Raw genomic sequence first — 16,413 nt, forward strand, 5'->3', positions numbered from 1 at the left:
ATACTACTTAAAGAAAAGCTTGGTATCTTTAATATTATCTGATCATTTCTAACAGTTTTATCTCTGATCCTACTATTATTCACCATATATTTACCAACATATTTACAATACCAATATTTAGAAACATACCGAAATATACCAAATGTTTTAAGGACTGTCATATTGATGAACTAATCATAGGATAGGTTATCCGTATCAGTAGTGTACAGTCCAACAAATAGCATCCCCAACAATCAGCTGTTAATGACAGCTGCGGTTCCAGAAGTAAATAGTGTATGGAGCTGTAACACCGCAGCCTTGAACACAGTGTTGTGGCCTTGGTACTGCACCTCAGCTCCTATTCAAGTGAATGGCCACTACACAGTGTACAAGGCTGTGGTGTTCTAGATCTGTACACTGCTTACTTCTGGAAATGAATCTGCTGGTAACAGCTGCTCAGTGGGGCTGTCAGTTGTCAGACCTCCCCCAACTGATATTGATGGCCCATCCTATAGGTAGGCCATCAATATATAGGATGTCATCAATATGTTATTCCTGTAAAACCCCTTTAGCATAGTACATTTCTTCAGAATAATATTTTGAATTATATTAACATTATATTGGTGATTGCTATGTGGCTAATTTCCCCTTTATGCCAACTACCAACATTTAGCTATTGTAACAAAATAAGGCAGACATTAGAAATTATGCCATTTAATTGTCTGCTTTATAAGACTAAGTGACTTGTGGTATGCTTAATTCACTGTACTCACTCACCTAACCTGAAACATTTTTCTTAATAATAGGGAAATGCTGGTCCACCTGGTCCTCCTGGTGGCCCAGGAAAAGATGGTCCTCCGGGTGCAGCAGGCAGTGTTGGTGCTCCTGGAAGTCAGGGTTCTGCAGGTCCAAAGGGTGAGCCTGGTCAACCAGGAGAGAGAGGTCAGCCAGGTTCTCGAGGAGAATCGGTTAGTATTCTCTGTAATGTTTCTTCTGAATTCTCACATTGATACTAAGTATGAAATTTGAGCACATTTAAACATATCATATTTGCAATGTTTTGCAAAGTATTGCAAATTATTCTATCTCTCAATGCACAGAGAAGTCCTCCAGGATCTATGGTAATAAACATAGAATAAAGTGCTAAACAATATATTTATTTTCTTTTTTCTTTCACAGGGTGCTCCAGGTCCTTCTGGTATCTCTGGTCCTTCTGGTACCCGTGGCATTGTAGGATTACCTGGCCTGCAAGGTAGAACTGGCAGTCCTGGCCTTCCAGGTGTCAAGGTATTGCTTATTTATTTGCTTCCATTATATGTTATTTTAAATTGCATTTCTGAATTATTTGAGCTATTTATATACCAATCTCTTGTATTATGTTATGTTAATTATTATTCTGTCACTGTATAATTCAGTCTTATTCATATAAATTCATCCAAAGATCATTTAAGCACCACTTAATGTTTTATTTTCAAGGGTGAAGATGGTAAACCAGGTACTAATGGGTCACCTGGTGATCGTGGTTCTCCAGGTTCACCAGGTCCCTCAGGTCTTAATGGCCCTCCAGGAGAAAGTGGACGAGATGTAAGTTAATTACAGTATAGCACAGCTTATTACAAATAAATATTTTAAGTTACTATTATTACTACCTCATTATATTGTTTGAAGAAACACTTATTGTACTCATTGGAGGGAATAATAAATAATACATTTCGGGTTTTGTAGGGGTAGTTCCTTCTTATTTATATAACATGCATTAAAGACTAACTATAAGATATTTGTTCATTTAGGGCAATCCAGGTAGTGATGGTTTACCTGGACGGGATGGATCTCCTGGTCCAAAGGTAAATATCTAGTTCATAAATTTACCAACAGCTAACCTCATTCTTTAAATATTTTTTTGTTAATCTAGTGTACGTTTGGCTCTTTCGCAGGGTGATCGTGGTGAAAATGGCTCTCCTGGTGCTCCTGGAACACCAGGTCATCCTGGTGCCCCAGGTCCTGCTGGTGCAGCGGGAAAATCTGGGGATAGAGGAGAAACTGTAAGTCTGCTCTATTTAAGAATAATATTGCTAACAATAATTAAACATATTTATACCTTTGATCTACTCAAATATATTATTTAATTATTTCAAATAAATTAATTGCTGGTATACTGGTATACATAACAATACCATAAAGAGAATAGGTTCCTATAGTCTCATAGTTTCACACGTCAAAACTGATGATTGAAATAAGTTCCTATGTCTGCATATGGAAGTCAGAATAAATCATTGGGCCAATTACAATAAAATAGATACTGTATTTTGATATGTCATATTTTAAATTAGAAAGACATTGTCCATTACTAGTTACTATGGAAAACTGTTGAAAAGTCACAGTTAAATAGTTGCATGCGGTCGATAAAGCTATTTAAAATGAAATTCAAACATTTAAACAGCTAAAACAAAGTATCGTAATTGATAAGAATACATTTGAGAAAGTGGTACCGTACAACAAATCGTTCCATTCTACTTAAAAGGCAATGCACATCTTCGATTACTATCAAATTAAAAGTTGGTAAACTACTGCAACTATGTTAATTTGGCTAGCTAGGTTGTCTGCTCTGTTTTAATAAGGCTTTAATAAGATGGGTTAGGATTAGTTATAGAATATTGGCAACTCAAAATCATAAGAAGTTGAATGTTAATATTTGTGGTCTAAAGATAAATCCACAATTTCATGTACAATTTCTATTTTTTAGGGTCCTTCTGGTCCTGCTGGTCCTTCTGGACCTGCTGGTGCTCGAGGTGCCCCTGTAAGTTTTAAGCATTTCCTTTATAGCACACATTTACTATATATATTGTGTATAAATAATATAGATTGATGTTGATTTCAATGCTAATGCCATTGTGCTTATGTATCCTTTAGGGTCCTCAGGGTCCACGGGGTGATAAGGGTGAAGCAGGAGAACGTGGTACCAATGGAATTAAAGGACATCGTGGATTTCCTGGCAACCCTGGCCTCCCTGGTCCTCCTGTGAGTTTGCATCAAAATAAGTCTATAATTATTTAACTAACTTACACTAAGTTGTTTAAATACAGTGGCTTGCAAAAGTATTCATTGATTTTTTTCGTATTTTGGTGCCTCACGACCTGGAATTAACATGGATTGGTTGATCATTTATTTTGCAAAACATACCTACATCTTTGAAGATGTTAGTTGTTATGTTATTTTTTTTTTTTGAAGCAAACAACAAATATGACAAAATAACAGAAAAGTCAATGTGCATAACTATTCACCCCCTAAAGTCAATACTTTGTAGAGCCACCTTTTGCGGCAATCACAGCTCCAAGTCGCTTTGGATAAGTCGCTATGAGCTTGCCACATCTTACCATTGGGATTTTTGCCCATTCCTTCTTGTAAAACTGCTCCAGCTCCTTCAAGTTGGATGGTTTGAGCTTGTGAACAGCAACCTTTAAGTCTGACCGCAGATTTTCTATTGGATTGAGATTTGGACTTTGACTAGGCCATTCCAACACATTTACATGTTTACCCTTAAACCACTCAAGTGTTGCTTTAGCAGTGTGTTTGGGGTCATTGTCCTGCTGGAAGATGAACCTCCATCCTAGCCTCAAATCACACACAGAGTGGTACAGGTTTTTCTCAGGAATTTCCCTGTATTTAGCACCATCCATCTTTCCCTCATCTCTGACCATTTTCCCAAAAACATCCCCACAGCATGATGCTGCCACCACCATGTTTCACTGTGGGGATGGTGTTCTTTGGGCAATGTGATATGTTGGGTTTGCGCCAGACATAGCGTTTTCTTTGATGGGCGAAAAGTTCAATTTTAGTCTCATCAGACCAGAGCACCTTCCTCTATACATTTTGGGAGTCTCCCACATGCCTTTTCGCAAACTCACGATGTGCCTTTTTTTTTTTTTTGCTGAAAGTAATGGCTTTCTTCTGACCACTCTACCATAATGGAGCGTACAGCTTATTGTCGTCCTATGTACAGATACTCCAGTCTCTGCTGTGGAACTCTGCAGCACCTCCAGGGTTACCTTAGGTCTCTGTGCTGCCTCTCTGATTAATGCCCTCCTTGCCCTGTCCAGGAGTTTTGGTGGGCGGCCTTCTCTTGGCAGGTTTGCTTTTGTGCCATGTTTTTTTTCCATTTGGTTATGATAGATTTGATGATGCTCCTGGGGATCATCAAAGATTGGAATATTTTTTTATAACCTAACCCTGACTTTTACTTCTCAACAACATTGTCCCTTACTTGTTTGGAGAGTTCCTTGGTCTTCATGGCAGTGTTTAGTTTGTGATGCCTCTTTCTTAGATGTTGCAGCCTCTAGGGCCTTTCAAAAAAGTGTATCTGTAATGACAGATCATGTGACACTTAGATTGCACACAGGTGGACATTATTTCACTAATTATGTGACTTCTGAAAGTATCTGGCTGCACCAGAGCTTTTTATGGGCTTCCTATCAAAGGGGGTGAATAGATATGCACATGACAATTTTCTGTTTCTCTTTCTAGTTTTATTTATATATTTTTCTAATTTCACTTCACCAACTTAGACTATTGTGTTCTGATCCATCACATAAAATTCAGATTAGCAAAACATTGAACTTAAGGCTGTGATGTAACAAAATATGAAAAAAAGTCAAGGGGGGTGAATACTTTTGCAGCATCAGATGCCATGATCACGATTGACTGTGGCATCTGAGAGGTTAAATCTCTGCGATTGGCGTTATGACTGATCACAGACATTAGCTGTTTAAAACATCAGAAATGCAGTGGGTATGCTCCCCGATGTGCTCAGGAGTGGGCCCCATTATTAAAGGATGGACTTCTGTACATGTTCAGTAGTGATCCTTAGAAGTTAGAATCAGATTGAAATGGATAAAAATGTTATCCCAATCAAAAGGGCTAAGACGTCTCTGAAAGGTTATAGATGACACTCTGGGGTCTCCTAGTAGTATATCCAACCCCTTTCAAGTTATCACTGATTGCAGAAATTATCCCCTGGTGTCTGTTGTATCAAACAGCAGAAACCCAGCATCTATGGCCCCCTATCCACGCCATATTTAAAAAGACAATATCTATGTACTGTCAAGGGGTTGAACTGTAACAAGCCCCACTGTATGTATGGACAGAGTCCATTACAATAGAACCGTTTAGTGATTTGCAACACATCAGGTCTAGTACACTAGTCTTTGAAAGATTATTTTTTGCAGCACTTTAGAAAGCAAAAATATACTCTGACTGTCACGCTGCAAAATGCGTCTAGTCAAGTTTGGCACTCATTATTAATTGAAGAAACTTTGCAACAGTTTTTTTTTTTAAATACATAATTGGAGTAGAGTAGAGTCTGCATCAAAAATATGTGCTGACTGTGACGCTGAAAATGCATCTGTTTGTTGTTAATTGAAGAAACTTTAAAAACTTTTTATCTCTCAATTAATTAAACCAATTTTCTAAATCTCTAAGTCTTTCCCTATAAGGCTCTGAACTTGCTATATTGTTTTCTGTTTAAATAGAATCTTTTTTCTTTGCTTTGTTTGTGGCAGAAACATCCCGCCACATCAATGTAAAGCTCAGAATGCAGATGTCTTCTCTGCTTGGGACCCAAACATGACACATTTATATTATCTCTTCTGATCTATTGAAGCTAACAACAAGGCATAATGGGCAAGACTGCCAGCCAGGGTCATGTGATTCTCCGTCTTCATCTTCCCTGCCCTGTTGTGCTCACTACTCTACTGATCTTTGCACAACTCAAATCTGAGAAACTTCAGATTCATTTGCAAGACAAATTTTGGGGACATTATAAATTAATTTGACTACTAATTACCACAGTCACATAAGGCTATGTTCACATTCCAGATTCTGTTGTTTCTCATGGGTAAAACAGCACTGCATGCATTGCTATTTTTCCAAATGACAAACGACAGAAACAAACCATTGCTAAAACCATTGGGGTCCACCTGGCATCATTGGCACAGCTGTATTTACTTCATCTGCATAATTTAAAACTATTACTTATTCATTCTAGGGCCCTTCTGGAGAACAAGGTGCTGCTGGCTCACCAGGTCCTCTAGGTCCTAGAGTAAGTAAATCATTGCAATAACATAAAGATTTTCGGCATGCTAATTTCATAAGGAATAAATATCTTTAATTGATGACCTATATGATGGTTTTAGGGTCCACCAGGATCTAGTGGTACCCCAGGTAAAGATGGCACTAGTGGATATCCAGGACCCTTAGGCCCTCCAGGTCCTCGTGGTAGCAGAGGTGAAACTGGCCCAGAGGTAAATATATTTTGTGAATAAACTTATAGTACAATGCAATCATATGGTATGTAGAAAGCAACCTTCAGTACAAATTAGATACAACTGGGAGTATGTCTATCACACTATTAATATTAATTGTTCTGCATTCTAGGGAGCATCTGGTCAACCTGGACCACCAGGACAGCCTGGCGCTCCTGGACCACCTGGACCTTGCTGTGATGGTGGCGGAGCTAATCTTGGCGCATATGGTGGGGAAAAAGGACCATCAGCTCCATACTATGGAGACCAACCAATTGATGCAACAGCTACATCTGAGATTATGACATCACTAAAATCCATCAATAGTCAGTTAGAAAACATAATCAGTCCTGATGGTACAAGAAAGAATCCAGCTCGTAATTGCCGTGACCTAAAATTTTGCCATCCAGAGCTGAAAAGTGGTAAGTAGTGCATAAATGTTATATGCAGTAGATTATTGGTAAAGAACGATATTTCTGTTCCAGTGAGCTCTGCTCCCCACTTCCCAATTCTTCCTGACCCCTCTAGACACACAGAAAATGCAGGAAAAGTTTTAGTTATCATTGGTACCATTTTGGGTACATATGACCTATTGATTCCTTTTTTTTTTAAAGGTGATAAACAACATATTGTTTGCATAGTTTAAGTGTTCACCATCCAGCATAAATTTGTTTCACAGTTAATATTCTTATTTGGTTTCTTACAAATGCAATGATACTAAGCTGACACCCACAAGTGATGGTGCACGTGGGTCGCTGTAAGTGCATTGCTGCTGTGATGTAATAGTGTCTGTCAGGGCAGGAAAGGGAATTAGTGTGCAAATCAATTTGTGTGTGCCCATGTGCAATCTGATTGTGACAGGATCGTTCTTACAGAAAACACATTCAAAGCACATTGCATAACAAATAACAGCAGCATTGCGGTATATTGCTATATACAGACAACATGACTGTGGGTGCACAGCACTAATATAGTAGGCACTATACAAATAGTAAGGTCACACTATGCAGCCACCATTGCAGATTACCACCATCACAGCTGCTGAATCTGTAACTAAAATGACCTGGATCCAGATTTTGTAAGTATTTGGTTGTGTATCTGCATTTTATATTGTGTGTATATTTGTGAGGACTAAATGCTTCTCATTCAGCTTATCCTTTTGATGGTTTTACCTGATGGTTTACTTCTGTCAAAAAAAAGGCAAAATATAGTCACTTTAGAAATGAGTAAGCTGATTTATATGAATCAAATTTGTTCATAAATCAGACCTCTTGAGCAGTGAGGGACTGATCAGATATCTCTCCTGGACCTGTTAATCTTGTGACTCTACCATCACCCTGAGTAGCGGCTCAAGCCCAGAAGCTCTGCTTGTGCTACCTGAGCAGTGAAGATGCTGACTGTGTATGTGCTGCTACACCTCTAGGTACAAGCTTGACAGGGCCAGGTGAGATATCTGACCTTGTCAATCAAGAGGGAAGGGGGAGTCTCTTGGCCTGTGGGCCAGCACCTTGCTGCTGAATACATCTGAAACTGATTCCTATGAATTGATTTGCTCATCCAGATTTAAAAAATGGATCTATCAAACAGACATCAGTATATGTAATTGAACATCTTTTTTTGCTGATAGAATATGATATTTTGCATATACTAGCATATATTTGTTTGCAGTGTACTTTAAAGAATGCAAGTAAAATACATTTTGGCACAGATCTTTGAATGCCGGGGTGTAGTCCCAAAATTAAAATAAGGGTCAGGCCTCTAGAACCTGAGACAAAGGAGGCAGAAGTACCTGGTAATGTCATACTTGTGGCCATAGTCATGCAAAGAGGGATTTGGTAAAGTGCTGATACTACACTGTTGTCATTGTATAGAGGTAGATACCAGTCCTATAAAAGTCACTCTAAAGACCATATAAGTAAATCCAGTTACTTACAGGTGATGTCTTCACTGATTGTAGTCGTCTCTGTACATTTCTTCTCCATCCGGACCACACCTCTATGATGACTTTTCCTGGCAACTCCAGAATTTACTGCCCAGACATCTATTGCGTATTGCTTTTGCAGCCATTTCAAACCCCTATTGCAACACAAAAAAATTCAGACCCCGTTGGTATCCCCATAGCAGGAACAAGCATAAAGAATCCATAATGGTGAATACTATACTACTTTCATAACATAAACAGCCATAGTGCCCCTATACATGTGACAATTATATTGTCTTCTTAACAGTGACCGCCATTGATCCCCCATAACATTGTAGTAGTAATAGGGCTCCAGTAAGAGGTAACACACATATTACAGGATTTACTACACTTGGGGGCTATGGTGCACAGCATAAGTATCCCTCTCATTGGCATCCATTAGATGTCTTTGTTGTTATCTTTATGCTCATATTTCTAAAATGTTAGGTAACCCTGAAGATCATTATCGTGGCAACTGGCTGGTCGGCACTAATGGCCTTCTCCAGGCTTGTGGAGGACCACAGACACCAACATAAGTTATTTTTTTGAAGAAGAAAAAATCTTGGGTGCAGAAGTTCTCTTTTTAGAGTCTTTTGCTGCATCCTTACTCTGGCTGCCCCCGAAAAGTGTCTGGGTAGTGGATTAGTGCACCCTTGCTCCACTACACCACATAATTATCACATAGCCGAATTTACAGGACATGTGTTTGTACACCCACATGCAAGTATACAGTACAAACTCCATGTAGAAGTTACCATTTTCATTCATCATCTACACTTTAATACTATGCTTAAGTATGACAGCTTTGTGCTTTTAATTTGTAGGAGAATACTGGATTGACCCCAACCAAGGGTGTAAAATGGATGCTATTAAAGTATTTTGCAACATGGAAACTGGTGAAACATGCATTAATGCCAATCCCAGGAATATCCCACAAAAGAACTGGTACAGTAGCACTTCAGAGGTTAAGAAACACATTTGGTTTGGAGAGTCCATGAGTGGTGGATTTCAGGTAAGGTTAAAAGAAAGGTATTGTATTGTTTATATAGTGATAATGAGCAAAATGTAGTTTCATATTGTACATTGCATAAGCAACATGATCTTAAGGCAAAATATTAAAGTAATAGTGCAGCTCAAAATTGTGAAGAAGGCTTTTAATATTTTTGTAACTGTTGCATAATGTTTTATTCTTTACTCTTAATCTTTGCTGTGTGCACTTTGCAGTTTAGCTATGGTGATCCAGAGCTCCCAGAAGATGTTGCTGATGTTCAAATGGCATTCCTCAGAATCCTCTCCAGCCGAGGCTCTCAAAATATCACTTACCACTGCAAGAACAGTGTCGCATACATGGATGGAGAGAATGGAAATGTTAAGAAGGCTGTGAAATTCATGAGCTCTACTGAAAGTGAGCTGAAGGCTGAAGGAAACAGCAAATTCACATACACTGTTTTGGAAGATGGTTGCACTGTAAGTAGAGTCTCCCGGTTTCTTTTTGTGTTTCCACAGTTCTTGCTCTTTTCATCATACCTTATAGTGTTTATTACTACCATTTAAAAAACATATTTTGGTTTCCATACCGAGTTCACTTTTATGACCCATTATGATAATTAAACGCGTATCTGGAACAGAGATTCCCCACCCTACTACGATAGGGAAGCCCCTGAAATTTTTTTCCCTTTTCAAGAAAACCTTAATTTGTGTCTCAAAGAAGTTTTGTCTAGGGGTCTGTAAAGCATCCTTTAATTATATACTCTGGTGAAGTGTTGTCCCCATACTAAATACCTTTGAGGTTGTTAAAGTGATAGCATCTGCTGTTGTACTATAAAGAACCACAGATCACATCCCAGGGAAGGAATGATAGTAGTAAGGAGCTGGTCTTCTCATCAAACTCAAAGTGACAGGTGACCACGTTCCCATTTCACCCGTAACCCCACCCACTCCACCCATAACCCCACCCACAATCCCACCCCAAACCACACCTAAAGTACCGCCCCATTCAAATCCCTTTTTATTCTTTTAGATCCGATTAAGAGTGAGTAATTCAATTAAGTTTAATATGTTTAAAAATAAAATGATATTAAGCTTGTATTGAGCTTATATTACACTCTTATTAAGTTATTATTTATAATGGCAATAGTTATTTGATCTGTCTAGCTTTGCTAAAGCTAAAGATGTCGCTGAAGGTCCTGCAAGGTATACTATGCAGGCCAACACGTCAGTAATTTAATTTTTTAGTTTAAGAATAAAATTATATTAAGCTTGTATTAAGCTTATATTAACCTCTTTCTAAGCTATTATAAATATTAGCAGTGGCTAATTATAAATATTGGCAGCCGCTAATTAATATTTCTATATTCCTAAAAGCTAAAAAAGACCTTTGATGATGTCACTAAAACGCCTCATTTTCCGCCCATAACCGCAGCTCACTCCGCCCACAACATGCCCATCGTGATGTCATCGAAGGTCCCGCAAGGCAACAGTCCAGAATATCATTACAGGTCCTTCAAGCCCTAAAAACATGTAGAGAGATTGCACGATGATAGCTAACTATGTAGACATATGGCTTAATAAAATAATACTATAAATATTTTATCTTTCTATATATTTATCTATCATAGTAACATAGTATATAAGGCCGAAAAAAGACATTTGTCCATCCAGTTCGGCCTGTTATCCTGCAAGTTGATCAAGAGCAAGGCAAAAAAAAACTGAGGTACAAGCCAATTTTCCCCACTTAAGGGAGAAAAAAATTCCTTCCCGACTACAATCAGGCAATCAGAATAACTCCCTGGTCCTGCTGTCTTGTAGCTTCCAAGGAGGTAATTCATTGCTGAAAAGATTTGTAGATCCATCTAGATATAAAAAAAAATATCATAAAACATAGATCAATTAATGGAATAAATCTAAAGATTGCACATGTATAAAACCTATACGAGAGAGGAAAATGAGAGACCAGAATTTGTCAGAACCATGGAGGGAAAGGGGAGGAAAGGGACAGGGATGGGGGAAACAAGAAAAAGAGAGGAGGGAAAGGCAACAAAAGAAGAAAAAGAAAACCTATCTATCGACCTATCTATTCTGTCTATCTTTCTAATCATTATCTATTTATCAATCTTTCTATCTTTTTGTCAATCTTTCTATCTTTCTATTCATCTAAGCATTTATCTATTTATATATCTATCTACACAGAGTGCAAAACGCTATTGGAACAAATAATTTCTACTGGTGTGATATACCAGTCCCCCCCCCCCCAAAAAAAAAACTGATTGAAGCAGGGGTGTGATATACCAATAATATACTTTCTATATAGTGAATTTGGGTAGTGCAGGATTTGTTTGCAGTTTTGCTGCGTTACCTCAGCTACAGATAGTGACAAACGACATTGAAACAACGTAGTCCCGTGGCCTAAAATAATTTTTTTCTAGGCTCCAACAGTTCAGGACACATTTCAGAGAATTTCACTTTAAGACACATAAAAATGTCCCCTGATTAAGATACATATTTTTTGTTGGAATTTTTGTTATTGATCCCCCTCTAGTATGTCACTGACTATGTTGTGGGACTATTTGTACACTTCTACTAAGTATTTGGTGGCTGCAAATATGAGCTGAAGGTTTTTCAGGTTTGCCTGCCATTAAAGTGAATGGGGCTCGCCGCAAACTTGCGGTTCGCGAACATCTGATCGTGTTTGCGAACCGTCCCGGCCGATGTTCGTCAATCACTACTGAGGATGTTGTGCTAGGTGAGGAAGCTAAGGATCCTCTTATTCAGGATACTGCTGAGAAGTTTTCCCAGGTTGCTGCTGACGCATATCCCTCTATAGTTAGCTGGGTCGTACCTGTCTAGGCCCTTGTGTATGGGGGTGACAATGTCTTGGTTCCAGCTCTGGGGGAAGTAGCCAGCACTCAGCACAACATTGTAGAGTTTTACTAATGTGGCCTGGATACCTGGCGGGCTGTATTTGCTCATTTCTGGAAGGATCCCATCTGGGCCGCTGGCTTTTTTACTCTTTATCACTGATATCCTCTCTTTTATCGCCTGCAGTGTGATCGGTGTGTCTAGAAAGTTTGGGAAATATTTGATTTTGTCCTACATATCCTTCACTTTTTTCGTGATTTATTTTTGTTCTGGGCTTTGTTCCTCCCTTGAGATGGCTTTGTAAAGATCCTTGAAGTACTGGAGACAGATGTTGCCATTTTGGATGTGGAGATTGTTATTCTTGCTGGTTTTCTCCATGTGTTTCCATAGTTCCCAGAAGGAGTTGTCCTGGAGAGTATCTTGGAGTTAGATGAGCTTGGTTGAGATGTTGCCTTGCTTTTTCTTTCTGAGGGTATTTTTGTATTGCCTTTGTATGTTGTTGTAGACTTCCCTCAGGCTGGGGTTGTTCGTATCTTGGTGTTTCCTATTTGAGGCCATTCTTAGCGCCTTCCTTATATCTTTATACTTCCGGTCGAACCGACTGTTGGGTGGTTGTTTTTTTGGGCCTTTTGTTGCATCTTTTGAGGGCAGACAGTTCTGCCATGGTGTAAAGTATATTATTAAAGCCCCTTACCGCAAGATTTACTCTTTCTGGGTTCAGCTCATACACTTTACTATGGACGTTATGGAGCATCTCCTGGATCTCTACGCTGTTTATGGTCTCCATCTATCTATCTATCTATCTATATATCTTTCCATCTATCTATCTATCTTATATCTATTTTTCTATCTGGATATCTAGATATCTATCTATCTATCTCATATCTATCTATCTCATATCTATCTTGTTTTCTATCTATCTATCTCATATCTATCTATCTATCTATCTATCTATCTCATATCTATCTTGTTTTCTATCTATCTATCTCATATCTAACTATCTATCTCATATCTATCTATATATCTATCTCATATCTATCTACAGGTCCTTCTAAAAAAATTTGCATATTGTAATAAAGTTTATTATTTCCTGTAATGTACTGATAAACATTAGCTTTCATATATTTTAGATTCATTACACACCAACTGAAGTAGTTCAAGCCTTTTATTGTTTTAATATTGATGATTTTGGCATACAGCTCATGAAAACCCAAATTTCCTATCTCAAAAAATTAGCATATTTCATCCGACCAATAAAAGAAAAGTGTTTTTAATACAAAAAAAGTCAACCTTCAAATAATTATGTTCAGTTATGCACTCAATACTTGGTCGGGAATCCTTTTGCAGAAATGACTGCTTCAATGCGGCGTGGCATGGAGGAAATCAGCCTGTGGCACTACTGAGGTGTTATGGAGGCCCAGGATGCTTCGATAGCAGCCTTAAGCTCATCCAGAGTGTTGGGTCTTGCGTCTCTCAACTTTCTCTTCCCAATATCCCACAGATTCTCTATGGGGTTCAGGTCAGGAGAGTTGGCAGGCCAATTGAGTAAACCATTTACCAGTGGTTTTGGCACTGTGAGCAGGTGCCAGGTCGTGCTGAAAAATGAAATCTTCATCTCCATAAAGCTTTTCAGCAGATGGAAGCATGAAGTGCTCCAAAATCTCCTATAGCTAGCTGCATTGACCCTGCCCTTGATAAAACACAGTGGACAACACCAGCAGCTGACATGGCACCCCAGACCATCACTGACTGTGGGTACTTGACACTGGACTTCAGGCATTTTGGCATTTCCCTCTGCCCAGTCATCCTCCAGACTCTGGCACCTAGATTTCCGAATGACATGCAAAATTTGCTTTCAACCGAAAAAAGTACTTTGGACCACTGAGCAACAGTCCAGTGCTGCTTCTCTGTAGCCCAGGTCAGGCGCTTCTGCCGCTGTTTCTGGTTCAAAAGTGGCTTGACCTGGAGAATGCGGCACCTGTAGCCCATTTCCTGCACACGCCTGTACACGGTGGCTCTGGATGTTTCTACTCCAGACTCAGTCCACTGCTTCCGCAGGTCCCCCAAGTTCTGGAATCGGTCCTTCTCCACAATCTTCCTCAGGGTCCGGTCACCTCTTCTCGTTGTGCAGCGTTTTCTGCCACACTTTTTCCTTCCCACTGAGGTGCCTTGATACAGCACTCTGGGAACAGCCTATTCGTTCAGAAATTTCTTTCTGTGTCTTACCCTCTTGCTTGATGGCCTTCTGGACAGCAGTCAGGTCGGCAGTCTTACCCATGATTGCGGTTTTGAGTAATGAACCAGGCTGGGAGTTTTTAAAAGCCTCAGGAATCTTTTGCAGGTGTTTAGAGTTATTAGTTGATTCAGATGATTAGGTTAATATTTCGTTTAGAGAACCTTTTCATGATATGCTAATTTTTTTAGAGAGGAATTTGGGGTTTTCATGAGCTGTATGCCAAAATCATCAATATTAAAACAATAAAAGGCTTGAACTACTTCAGTTGGTGTGTAATGAATCTAAAATATATGAAAGTCTAATGTTTATCAGTACATTACAGAAAATAATGAACTTTATCACAATATGCTAATTTTTTTAGAAGGACCTGTATATATCTATCTCATGTCTATCTATCTCATATCTATCTATCAAGCAATCTTTCTATCTATCCATATATCTAACAATGTATCCATTTATCTATCTATCAATGTATCTATCTATCTATTTATTTAGCTTCTAACAGCTATCAATTTGTCAATTTATTTATCCATATATCTATTTATCTATGTATACGCATATATTTTTATCAAGCTTCTAATATATTTCTAGCGACCTATCTTTCTATCTAGCTATCTATCTATAACATGGCTATCTATCAAACATCTATCTATTTATCTTTCTATTTATCAAATATCTAGTTATTTTTCTAACTGTCTATCTTTCCACTATCGTCCTATCTATCACATATTATTTATCTTTGTACCTAACTGTCTATTATTCCACTATTTTTATCTAACCATCTATCTAACAATTTATCTATTTATCTATCTTTCTATATTTCATGTTTCTATCTAACTGTCTAGATTTCTAATACATTTTTACATACAGTCAAAGTAAAGTTACAGCGTGAACCAAAACGTCTGTAACAAAGCTATGTAAAACATTATCAGACATTACATAGAAATTAATTTTTTATATACAAGCAAAGTAAAATTTACAACGTTAACCAAACTTTCTGTAACAAAGACATGTAAAACAAATAAAAATGCAGTCCGTTTTTCTTTTGACAATAAATAATTTGTGTAAAAGAGGTCTTGTTATCTCTAATGAAGGGCCTTTTTTTTTACTAAATACTTGTATGAAATAACAAAGCTGTTTCTTTTTTTCTTAGAACTCTATATTGTTCCTCTGTTATTTCTTCCTAGAAATTAAGATATAAATGAATAACTGACACATCTGTAAAGAATAAATCAAGGCAACTTGACGTACTCTAGATTTCTTGAAAACGTTTCACTCGTTCTTCCAACAAGCTTTCTCAATTCTGAGTGACTGTACAAAAATTCTCTGGGAATAAATATGTAACTGAATCAACATCTGGTAATTATACCCAGCATGGGGTCAGAGGTCATTATACCCAGCATGGGGTCAAAGGTGTTGATGCCATTATCCTAATTGGAGTCAGTAGGTCATAATCACCTCCCAGAAAAAGGTGTCAAGACAGCATTGTATGTGACAGACAATAGATGTTTAACCCCCCCCCCCCCCCCCGCCTCTATTCAAGCTTGGCTTCTCCATTTTTACCTCATGCTGGGTATAATGACCTCTGACCCCATGCTGGGTATAATTACCAGATGTTGATTCAGTTACATATTTATTCCCAGAGAATTCTTGTACAGTCACTCAGAATTGAGAAATCTCTTTGGAAGAACAAGTAAAACGTTTTCAAGAAATCTACAGTAAGTCCAGTTGCCTTGATTTGTTCTTTACAGATATAACTGACAAATGGATATTTATGTCAGCTGTTTGTCCCTACAATACATATTTATAAATAACTAAACATTATGCCCATTACAATAACTGGCGCTAGAATTGGCTGGCACACAGAGAAATCATCACCCCATGCTTCAGCCGATCAATGCCGCCCCACATGCCTTCTGCACTGCCCAACATCCGCACCGACCACACCCCGAACGGCGGCCACTCAACGCCGCCTCACACGCCGCCTGTGCCGTCGATGGAACGCAGGGTGATGATTGCTCTGCTTAGAAACATGAAAGCTAGATAGATTGCTAGATAGATGGTTAGGTAAAGAGATTGGAAAA

General features: G+C 38.4%; 1 protein-coding gene across 1 annotated transcript in view; it reads left to right on the forward strand.

The window, feature by feature from the left end:
* COL3A1 (collagen type III alpha 1 chain) overlaps positions 1–16,413 on the forward strand; it is a 110,860-nt gene that overhangs the window by 86,143 nt on the left and 8,304 nt on the right. The window contains exons 39-50 of the mRNA XM_044304932.1: positions 786–947; positions 1,159–1,266; positions 1,456–1,563; positions 1,770–1,823; positions 1,914–2,021; positions 2,723–2,776; positions 2,890–2,997; positions 6,020–6,073; positions 6,168–6,275; positions 6,409–6,697; positions 9,060–9,247; positions 9,460–9,702. Of these exons, the coding sequence (XP_044160867.1) occupies positions 786–947; positions 1,159–1,266; positions 1,456–1,563; positions 1,770–1,823; positions 1,914–2,021; positions 2,723–2,776; positions 2,890–2,997; positions 6,020–6,073; positions 6,168–6,275; positions 6,409–6,697; positions 9,060–9,247; positions 9,460–9,702 (1,584 nt within the window). The remainder of the gene's footprint in view (positions 1–785; positions 948–1,158; positions 1,267–1,455; positions 1,564–1,769; positions 1,824–1,913; positions 2,022–2,722; positions 2,777–2,889; positions 2,998–6,019; positions 6,074–6,167; positions 6,276–6,408; positions 6,698–9,059; positions 9,248–9,459; positions 9,703–16,413) is intronic.

The sequence above is a fragment of the Bufo gargarizans genome, chromosome 8, assembly GCF_014858855.1.
Source record: "Bufo gargarizans isolate SCDJY-AF-19 chromosome 8, ASM1485885v1, whole genome shotgun sequence".
In the NCBI taxonomy this organism is placed as follows: Eukaryota; Metazoa; Chordata; class Amphibia; order Anura; family Bufonidae; genus Bufo; species Bufo gargarizans.